Source organism: Carassius auratus, chromosome 40 (assembly GCF_003368295.1).
Source record: "Carassius auratus strain Wakin chromosome 40, ASM336829v1, whole genome shotgun sequence".
NCBI classification, from domain to species: Eukaryota; Metazoa; Chordata; class Actinopteri; order Cypriniformes; family Cyprinidae; genus Carassius; species Carassius auratus.
Genome location: NC_039282.1, coordinates 18,356,217 through 18,367,814, shown reverse-complemented (window position 1 = coordinate 18,367,814; position 11,598 = coordinate 18,356,217). Strand labels below are relative to the sequence as shown.

The 11,598-nt window shown below is 37.1% G+C and overlaps 1 protein-coding gene across 1 annotated transcript; it reads right to left on the bottom strand.

Annotated features, from left to right (window-relative positions):
• On the bottom strand, positions 1 to 7,525 carry LOC113059039 (ribonuclease inhibitor-like). Its single transcript, XM_026227276.1, has 4 exons — positions 7,376 to 7,525; positions 5,611 to 5,781; positions 3,270 to 3,448; positions 1 to 1,159 (listed from the first exon to the last, which is right to left on the bottom strand). Coding segments are annotated over exons 1-4 (423 nt in total). The 5' UTR covers positions 7,447 to 7,525; the 3' UTR covers positions 1 to 1,157.
• Between the last annotated feature and the right edge of the window lie 4,073 nt (positions 7,526 to 11,598).

Genomic DNA, 11,598 nt, shown 5'->3' with positions numbered 1-11,598 from the left:
ACAAATGACATTTTTCAGTCATTCAAAACCTCGTAATCTGAAGCTGTAATGGTTTGTTCCAAAATCAAAAAAGGAAAGTGAAAATATACAATCATACATACTTCGAGCCATCCAATCATTAAACAAAGTTTTTATTCTAAATATGATAGAGCAGTTATTCCAAATAGTTATGTGGAGTGAATGTTAACTACACAGTAACTTCAAGTATGGAATGATTCCATGAAAACCAGATCATTCAAGTGCATAAAGAAATCACACTGCAAAAGAAAATATATTTTGCCTACATTATTAAAATTCTACTGCAAACACAAAACCAAAATCTGCCATCATTTACTAACTTTATTTTCTTGTCAGAAAAGGGAAGGATCATGTAGAATAGATAAATCCAGAAAAAGACTCCAGTTTAGTAAGCAGTATTCAACCAGATAGGCCTAAAGAAATATTTCAGTAATCTGTCCACTTTAATAGATCAGTTAAATGGACTGGCATATATAAACAATAAAATGTTTTCCAGAAGTTTATATTAAAAACGGCAACATTTAAAATATTTATTTCTATTCAGTAGTCAGGCTCCCTGATGTAAAACTTGTCATATTATACTAAATTACTCTGAAAGTTAATATGTAAAAAGAAAGTGTTATTCATGAATGAATCTCATTCTCACATGCTTGTAGTGTATATAGAGTGTTACTGAGTGTTTTTGAGTGTAAGTGTACGTTGTGATCAATACAGCAAATTCAAAACAACCCCAAATAATACATTCAGGTCCTCTGTTGGCAAATTTATACTGCAAAGGTGGCACAGAAGTACTGGCATTTGTGTGTGTTTACACAGACTGTTTAATGCTGCTCAGAGGTGGCATAAATGCATTTACACAGATACAAATATTAGTCTGGCTTTTGTCCTGCATTACATCGAATTTTGAGCAGCTTGGCTGTGTGCAGATGACTTAACAGATATTTGTGAAAATTTGATGACATCAGTTATTCAAAAGAACAGACCCACAAAAGATGCAAAAAAGAAAACGATGTGAACTCAGTGTGACCACTGTGTGTCTCTGTCTTCAGTCTCTGTTGATTGCGTGACTGTGTTTCTGTACTGCTTCGTTACCATCAGCTGATCCACAAGAAACTGGACTGACATCTAAATACTGAGAGTCCTAAAATAAAACACACAGACAGTCACATGTGAGAATGTTTTGGAGATATTCTGACCCCAGTCATCTAGCCATCACTATTTGGTCCTTGTCAAAGTCACTTATACAGTTGCTGAGCACATCATTACAATATCATCAAACCGTTGATTTCACTAATTCCATTCAAAAAGTGAAACTTGTATATTATATTACTTCATTACACACAGACTGATATTTTTCAAATGTTTATTTCTTTTAATTTGGATTATTATAGCTGACAACTAAGGAAAATCCCAAATTTAGTATCTTAGAAAATTAGATTATTACTTAAGACCAATAAAAAAAAAAAAAAAAAAATAATAATAATAATAATAATCTCTGCCAACTGAAAAGTATGAATATGAAAAGTGTGAGAGTATGTACAGCACTCAATACTTAGTTAGAGCTCCTTTTGCCTGAATTACTGCAGCAATGCGGCGTGGCATGGAGTCGATCAGTCTGTGGCACTGCTCAGGTGTTATAAGAGCCCAAGTTGCTCTGATAGTGGCCTTCAGCTCTTCTGCATTCTTGGGTCTGGCATATCACATCTTCCTCTTCACAATACCCCATATATTTTCTATGGGGTTAAGGTCAGGCGAGTTTGCTGGCCAGTTAAGAACAGAGATACCATGGTCCTTAAACCAAGTACTGGAAGCTTTGGCACTGTGTGCATGCAGGTGCCAAGTCCTGTTGGAAAATGAAATCTGCATCTCCATAAAGTTGGTCAGCAGCAGGAAGCATGAAGTGCTCTAAAACTTCCTGGTATATGACTGTGTTGACCTTTGACCTCAGAAAACACAGTGGACTAACACCAGCAGATGACATGGCACCCCAAACCATCACTGACTGTGGACATTTTACACTGGACCTCATGCAACGTGGATTGTGTGCCTCTCCTCTCTTCTTCCAGACTCTGGGACAATCATTTTCAAAGGAAATGCAAAATTTACTTTCATATGAGATCATAACTTTGGACCACTCAGCAGCAGTCCAGTCCTTTTTGTCTTTAGATGCTTCTGATGCTGTCTTTTGTTCAAGAGTGGCTTGACACAAGGAATGCGACAGCTCCAACTGCAGTCCACTCTTTGTGAATCTCCCCCACATTTTTTAATGTGTTTTGTTTCACAATCCTGTCCAGGGTGCGGTTATATGTATTGCTTGTACACTTTTTTCTACCACATCTTTTCCTTCCCTTCGCCTCTCTATGAATGTGCTTGAAAAAAGAGCTCTGTGAACAGGGTGGCAGTGGCTCAGTGGTTCAGTGGTTCATGTACAAACTGGAAGGTTGGTGGTTCAATCCCCGGCTCCACCTGACCAAGTGTCGAGGTGTCCTTGAGCAAGACACCTAACCCCAGCTGCTCCCGACGAGGTGAATGGGTGAATGTGAGGCAAATTGTAAAGCGCTTTGGATGGCCATGTGGTCTGTTGAAACCGCTATATAAATGCAGTCCATTTACCATAACAGTCTGCCTCTTTTGCAATGACATTTTGTGTCTTGCCCTCCCTGTGCAAGGTGTCAATGGTCGTCCTTTGGACAACTGTCAAGTCAGCAGTCTTCCCCATGATTGTGTAGCCTACAGAACTAGACTGAGAGACAATTTAAAGGCTTTGCAGGTGTTTTGAGTTAACTAGCTGATTAGAGTGTGGCACCAGGTGTCTTCAATATTGAACCTTTCCACAATATTCTAATTTTCTGAAATACTAAATTTGGGATTTTCTTTAGATGTCAGTTATAATCATCAAAATTAAAAGAAATAAACATTTGAAATATATCTGTCTGTGTGTAAAGAAAGAATATAATACACAAGTTTCACTTTTTGAATGGAATTAGTTAAATAAATCAACTTTTTGATGATATTCTAATTATATGACAAGCATCTGTATCTTATTGTTTGCCCATTTTTCCTGATTCCAAAATGTAATTGATAAAGTGACTATTTACTTGCTGACTAACCCTTGACAGGTGCCACTGTAACAATATAATCAGTATTGTTCACTTGACCCATCAGTGGTTTTAATAATGTTGCTGATCAGTATATGAGCCCTGTTCCTAAATTTGGGGCAATTTAATAGCTTCAAATAAAAATATACTTACAATAGAAAAATGCTTTCAGTTCATAATGTTGATCATCCTTTAGATCAGAAAGCAGCTTCACACCAACACCTGTTAGTTCATTCCCTGAAAGACCCAATTGTCTCAGGTGTGAAGGGTTTGATCTCAGAGCTGAAGCCAGAGCAGTACAACCTTCATCTGTGATACCACAATCACACAACCTGGAGGGAACAGTGACACAAAGTGAACTGTCATTCAAGTAGCATTCCAGTGTAGTTTGTTATTGACTCTGATCTCAGAGCAGAAGTGGCACAATCACTGCCACATACTGCTGCTGATAGAATGAGATTTATGCATGTTTATGCTGTAAAAAAAGTGCTGTTTCTAATTAGTTGTGGCAGCTCTGTCTGATAAATGTTGGCGCATGTGCACATGTGATCAGAGATGGCCTATAGTGTGTGTTTCTATAGCAGCAAAGTTAAATAAAAGTGTTTAAATAAATTTCCTTTTTTAATGCATGTGAAGTTTATTTAATAAAAAGTAGAACCATGAGCAAAACATGGCGTCAGAAGCAGTGTTTGGCAGTTACGCATTACTGAAATTTTTATAACTTTTTTAGCAACGTAATTTAACACGTTATAATTTTGAAAATAGTTATTAAAGTTACAAGCAGATGTCTCTATAGGTTACTGCCATGTTACATTGCTAAAAGAATGCAGTGTTTTATAATCTAGAGGTAAAAAGGATGTAGCACACGCACTGTGAATCAAGTGCCAGTGGATTAGAGGCCTTCACCCGTGAGACACAACAAATGTCTTTTGGAGATTATAAATGCAGCACTCTTTGCTGGAATTTTGCTTTACTAAACCAAGCACGCAGCAGCCTATGCTTGCTTTAGTTAAAAAAAACAAACAAAAAAAAACAAATGTGTTCTGTTGATGTTGATCCTTCAATAACATATTTATTGGGAGCGTGTATGCTGGGATTTCATACATTTCATGGAGAAAAAAGTAACGTAACTAGTAAAGAAACTAATTTCTATTTACTTTTGAGGTAAATTAATAAAAACAGTAACATGATTACTTTTAAAAGGACGATAGGAAAAAAAAAGAGTAGAGGATAAAAGTTTGTGGATTACATGCACATGTGTAAGAAAACACTGAGGAGATGGAAGGATTACAGCCACACTCGAAGCTTCAACTCTCTGGAAATGTTGCTGAAAATTGGAGACAATTTAAACAAAGATTTCTGCTGTATTTATCTGTAACTGATGGAGATCTTAAGTTAGAGAAACTGAAAGCATCATTATTTCTTCATGTGTTTGGTGATGAAGCATTAGAAGTATATAATAATTTTACTTTTAAAGAAAGACAAAGTTTGCGCTTGTAGCCAATAATTGATAGGTTTGAAGAATTATGCATACTGAAGAGAAATTTTACCTATGAGAGGCACTGATTATTCATGAGTATGCTGTTTGAAACTGTCATGTGCTTCAGCACTGAACAGACACACAAAGTTGAATGTGAGATACGGTTTCATAGTGACATAAGGACGGATCTGTCAGGAGAAACAGTCACTTACCTCTAATAAACACCTACAGGAGGACATTTGCTTTATAGGACCAACATGTTCCCCAATGCATAACATTTATTAACTTTTGTGATAAAACACATATTTTTCTTGTGTTTGGTCTCATCTGGCAGCTTATAAACTCAATGAAAATGTGATGAAAAATTAACAGTTTTAATGTACAATGTAAGAACTATTGTCTACACATGCACTGAGATGATGTTAATGGAGAAAAACTTATTTTCCTCACATTTACCTCTAGCTTTATGGTCTCTGTTTTCCACTTTGATCAACTTAATTTTATTAAATGATATGTGAGGACTGCTGAACTCTAAACCTCTGAGTTAGTTGTCATCTGCAGTAAGTCACTTGGGCTCTGTATCACAATAATGATATCTGAACATTCATGTTAAATCTCTGGTATTCCTATCAGAACAAAGATTTTGTTTTTTAATTAATGGTTCACAAAATAGTGGAAAATGCTTCCAGCTGTCCGATGTACAGTATTTCACAGTTTCACCCCAATTCATGCCATGACATCTATGAGAATACAATGAGTTCACAGGATTTCAGAACAAGTAAACAAAATGAACCTTTAAAAGAGAGAAGTAAGCTGAGAACTATTAATTAAACTACCAGACGCTCCAGTAAATATTTTGTTGGTCAAAAACAGGAGCAGAATGTGAGCAGATATGATGGAGATTGAAAAAATTTACATCATCTTTAGTCATTAGAGTCATTTGTTCTGAGATTTACTGAGTTTACTGAACATTTATTTTACAAGCTGGTTTTAGTCTTAGAAATGTGATCTTACCACAGTATCTGTAGTTTACAGGGAGGATCTTCCAGTACAGAAGAGATCAGATTCACACAATCTCCTAGTTTATTCCCAGCCAGATCCAGAACTCTCAGGTGTCCAGGGTTTGATTTAAGAGCCGAAGTCAGAGCAGCACAACCTTCAAATGTGATGCCACAATTTCTCAACCTACAGAGAACAATGACACACTCTTCACTCTCAGTTCAGATCAGTTTAGCAGTGAATCCATTATTAAAGAGAAAGTACATACTTAAAACACAAATTAACATGTTTGATTGATTGATCACTGGACTGATGTCTAAAAAGTCCCAGAGCACTAAACATGATCCTAAAACATCTGAATTTAACATGGAGTTGATATTGATTGTGATTTGTGTGTGTGAGTGTGAGAGAGTGCTTGAATAAATGGTGTATGAGGAGGACACAAATACATAATATAATGTATGATATGGATGTATTTACGTAATTACATAATCATTCAAATGTGGAAAAGGGTACACTTACATTATTTTGCATGCTTAAGTGTATTTTTTTTCTATAGGTTACCTTGAAATTAAACTCAAGGGTGTGGCATATCAAGATGCTGATTAGACAGCATGATTATTGCACAGGTGGGCCTTAGGCTGGCCACAATAAAAGGCCACTCTAAAGGCTACCCTTAACTTGTTCATGTTCTTTGTTTCAGACTTGCCCAACCAGACTTGCTCTCCTGCAGTCCGATCCCACTGTGGTGGTCTTCTGCTCCGCCCTGGGGTCCTGCCCGGTCGGCGCTGTCCTGGGTTCCTGAACGCCCTGACCCACCCTGATCTCCTGTTGTGTTGTTGTTTTAGGTTGTTTGTTCACTTCCTGTCCCTGTTCCCTTCTGTGAGCCTGGCCCTCCGTCCCTTCCCCTGAGCCTCCACCTGTCTGATTATCACGTCTGTTTCATAGTCTTGTTCTTGCCTTGTGTTTTTGTCGGTTTATGTTGTGCATGGACTGTTTACGATTAGGATTACCCCTAATAAATGACATACCCACATTTGGATCTCTCCCCGTATTTTCCTGTATCCCAGTCGTGACACAGCATGCCAGACGCATGCTCCTTTAAAACTTGCAACATCTGTGGCATTTCGCTGTGTGATAAAACCACACATTTTAGAATGGCCTTCTATTGTGGCCAGCCTAAGGCACACCTGGGCAATAATCATGCTATCTAATCAGCATCTTGATATGACACACATGTGAGGTGGATGGATTATCACGGCAAAGGAGAAGTGCTCACTAACACAGATTTAGACAGATTTGTGAACAATATTTGAGAGAAATAGGCCTTTTGTGAACATAGAAAAAGTCTTAGATCATTGAGTTCAGCTCATGATAAGTGGGGGGGGGGGGACAAAAGTGTTGAGTTTATAATTTTGTTCAGTGTAATTTGAGCCTTTTCGAGCAAGATGAATGCAACTAGAAAAAACACATTAAGGTAACGATGTCTCAGACAGATGTTAAAAATAAACAGGAATTTTCTGACTTTTGAGAGGTTATTTAATGTTATGTACACATTCTCATATTAATTTTAATTCAAATGCATTTTGGTTTATTGACCACAATATTACTGTTATTAAATGATGAGAGGGTTGAGCTTGAGTCTGTTTAAAGTCTTGAGACGGAAATGTGATAAATCATTTACAGCTCAATTAGCTGAACTCACAGCAGCAGACGATGCTAAAAACTTAAAATATACTTTACATTGTGTTTCATGTGTCAGAGTCATCCATGGTCTTACCCCAGTTTCTCCAGTTTAAAGTGAGGATTCCTCAGTACAGTAGAGAGCAGATTCATTTTACAATCTCCCATTTTATTTAATGAGAGATCCAGCACTCTCAGGTGTTCAGGGTTTGATCTCAGAGCTGAAGTTAGAGCATCACAACCTTCATCTGTGAGACCACAATCACTGATCCTGTATAGACACACTCTTCAGTATCTCAGATCAAATCAGTTCACTTTAGCAGTGAATCCATTATTAAAGAGAAAGTACAAATTTAATGCATAAATCGACATGTTTCATGGATCTTTGGACTGAGGTCTAAATTGTCACAGAGCAAAAAACATCTAAAGTCTTATTCAAGCAGGAGAAATAAGTTTTGACAGTGTATTGATTAAAGGATCAGATTGAGCTTGCCCAGAATGTTGCACAACCAGGAACCAACTGTGACATGTTAAATTAGAGTTTTTGTACTAACCAGCTTCAGTTACCTACTGTGTCTTGGATAATATAAAATGATTTGCATATAAATATCTTTTTTTTTTTTACTTTGATGACTATATTGCAATAGACAATGGAAAATTTACCTCTGGCAACACTATGAAAACACAAGACAATGTAAACACAAACTGAATATGTTTATGTATTCTGAATAATGTTAGCCCACCCACATACAGTTCTGATTATGAAACAGTGCCAGTCCTGCAGTATCATGTTACTGAGGAGGAGCTCATGTGTTCAGTCATTTCCAGCTCAATGAGCTGAACACACAGCAGCAAAAAGAGACTGAACATTACAAACATGGGCGTCAGAACAATTGTATGTGTGTTGGACAATACCAATTTACTTTTTACGACCAATGATATTGGAACCACTCACTTTTACCATCTCTAAATTAGGTAATATGTCTGTTCAAACTCCCATGAGACAGCAAGGTAAACAAAGCATCTTAGCATATTTGCTGCTCAAGTGGGTCTGGTTGTGTGCTCCCATACTAAACAAGCTGCTATTAAAGTTAATTTTCATCATATGTTCACCTGTTGCTTTGAGAGGAATCATGTAGTCTTTGTTGAATTACAGTTACACTGTAGTTATGATGCTAACAGTTAAACTTACATTTTTGCTAGGTTAGAAAGCTAGCTGCAGTACATCAATTTTTTTGTTCAAAACAACTTACTAGACTTGTTGCTGTGTTAATTTTTGAGATATCTTGCCAGGTATGTGGTAACTGATTTAGTTTAATTAACGGTTTTGTTTTTTAAGTAAAAGTTTAAAATTTAAAAGTTTCATTCCATCGCCCATGACTTCAAATATACTTTACATTGTGTTTTATGTGTGAAAATCGATCCGACTCAATAACCATTAGGCAGTTGTGACCCAATGGTTAGAGCATTGGTTCCCAACCTGGGGTCCACGCCCCCCAGAGTTCACAGGGGGGCGCGGGAGCGGATATGCTTTGAGGGGAATAATGATGCATAAAATTTCTACTAATAATTTTATATAAAAATATTTTTTCAAAAGTTTTAAAAAATCATATGCTAACAATGCCAATTTCAATTACAATTTCGTTATTTCAAATGTAGGCCCGTTGCACGTGGCAAGCGCGCTCATAATGTAAAAGAGACGCCGACGCGACCACACACAACAGTGGCCAACATCAAATGGCATACATAACGCAAGCGGAACGAAAACTGCTCGTTATTGTGTGGTTGACGGACCGTTTATCAGTTTGGACCAGTGCAGCGCGAGCCGATCGTGATCATGCGACGCTAATAAGATATCCAGTACAGAAAGCGTTTGAAATTTTCCACAGAAGTAATAACATCGCTGCGAGTTCATAGAGAAACATTCACATTTCTCCGTTATTAACGGATCAAACAGCGCGTGGAAACCAGGAAGAAACATTTGTGCCATGAATGAACTATCCAGTCTCCAGATCTGCAACATTCACCATGGATTTACTGTAGTAACACTAACCGAACCATGAAAGTTTGCAGGAATTGTAGGCTATAATGCCTTCAAGTAACATTACGTCTGTTTATTTTGACATGAATACAATTGCTGCTCTTAAATGATAATCTGAAATAAAATAAACCTTGGTTTATAACTACTACAATTTCATTTTTTTTTCCAAGAAGCTGTTTTGTTTTATATGCTCATAAGAAGAATCAATTATAGCTCCAGAATTACTCAAAAGTAAAAAATATCACACTTTATTATGTTAGTTTTAATATATATATATAAAAAAAAGAAATCAAGGAAATTTCTCTGGCATTTCTTTATTTTTGCTGTATCAAAACCGTACCATGACACAAGTGTATCGAACCGTGAATTTTGTGAACCGTTACACCCCTATATATATATATTAGGGGTGTAACGGTTCACAAAATTCACGGTTCGGTTCGATACGATACACTGATGTCACGGTTCGGTTCGGTTCGGTTCGGTTCGATACGTTTTAGATACAGCAAAATGTAAAAACATCTCAACTTTTCAGAATGCCGCAAGCGCACCGCGGGTCATGTGACAAGAACTAACCAATCAGCTTCATCCTTTCCCGTAACAACGTTGAGAGCTCAGCCAAGATGAAGGATCAGCTGATCATAGTTGTATATGGATTGCAATTTTGAAATAAATTTAGTAGCAGAGCTACTGCAAGCGATTTTTAGAGCTGCAAATCCATTTATCCTTCGCTGAAATTTCGGCGTCTCATGGAGAGAGCACGTCATTGTTGCTTAGCAAAGGCAGATGCTTCATGAGCGCTTCTGCCCAAGCGCTTTGGAAAGGAGGAGAAAGACGCGCTTAGCGTTTTCCATGCGTTTTTAGGCACGATATGTGAACGGCCCCTAAGGCGCTCGCTCACTCAGCACGCGCTGAAGGCTCGTTGCAAAATGTCGAATGCCTTTAACAGACCAGAAATATAAGATCCTAAAATAACCAACAGGTCTGGTGTTTGGGTTGGATTCCCTGTAAGCTATAGTGTCTAAATGCTGCAGGGATAGTTTGCTGCGTGCATGTTTCTCCTTTTTTTCGTCTTTTCCCAGATAGTACTGACGCATATATCCCAGATATTCCCGCTGGTGTTTTTTTTTTTTTTTTTTTTAATCCCGCTGGTGTACCCTGTCATGTTGCAGATGCGACATACCGTTGTTTATTTATCCACCACTCTCTTGCCATCACCATTATAGCTTAAAGGGAATCCAAAGTGCACCCAAACACCAGACCTGTTGGTTATTGGAGGATCTTCTCATTTCTAGTCTGTTAAACGCATTGGCTATTTTGCAACGAGCCTTCAGCGCGTACTGAGTGAGCGAGTGCCTGCTGAGTAGCCTAACATAAACATATAAGATGGTGTTTTTTTCTTCTTCGGGAGTGTCAGGGGCGTTGCCTGTTACGTTGTTTGGGTTATTGGGCTACCTTGTTGAACGCATATCATTATATTTCTCTCTCTCTCTTTTTTTTTTTTTTCAAATATAATTAATTACTCCAACGAACCGTTCGGTATACATAATGCGTACCGCGTACCGAACCGAAAGCGTCGTACCGAACGGTTCAATGCGAATACGCGTATCGTTACACCCCTAATATATATATATATATATATATATATATATATATATATATTAGTGCTGGGAAAAAATTAATTGCAACCAAAATAAAAGTTTGTGTTTGCATAATATATGTGTGTGAATTGTGTATAATTATTTTGTATATAAATACACGCATATGCATGTATTAATTATTTTTTTTGCATGTATATATACATAATTTATATTATATATAAATAATTTATATATAAATAAGTAAAAATATTAAATATATACATGCATATGTGTGTATTTATATACAAAATAATTATACACAGTGCACGCATATATATTATGCAAACACAAACTTTTATTTTGGATGTGATTAATTTTTTCCCAGCACTAATATATATATATATATATATATATATATATATATATATATATATATATATATATATATATATATTATATGGGGGGGGGGGTCACGGATTGTTAAATACGTACATAGGGGGGGCCCCAAGGAAAAAGGTTGGGAACCACTGGGTTAGAGAGTCAGACTTGAAGGTTGCAGATTCGCGTCTCTTTAACGTTCCACGTGAAAAACAAAGATGCCGTGGTGCCAAACCCCCTCACAAAATAAGCCACCGTGTTTACAACTGTGACACATCGGTCTCTTATACGGCAACATTTCCATGCCTCAAACATGATGATGAA

Coding starts and splice junctions, on each gene's coding strand:
- LOC113059039 (XM_026227276.1), bottom strand. CDS start 7,446: ATGGGAGATTGTAAAATGAATCTGCTCTCTACTGTACTGAGGAATCCT. Junction 5,782..7,375: donor TTTAAACTGGAGAAACTGGG/GTAAGACCATGG, acceptor TGTTCTCTGTAG/GTTGAGAAATTGTGGCATCA. Junction 3,449..5,610: donor TGTAAACTACAGATACTGTG/GTAAGATCACAT, acceptor TGTTCCCTCCAG/GTTGTGTGATTGTGGTATCA.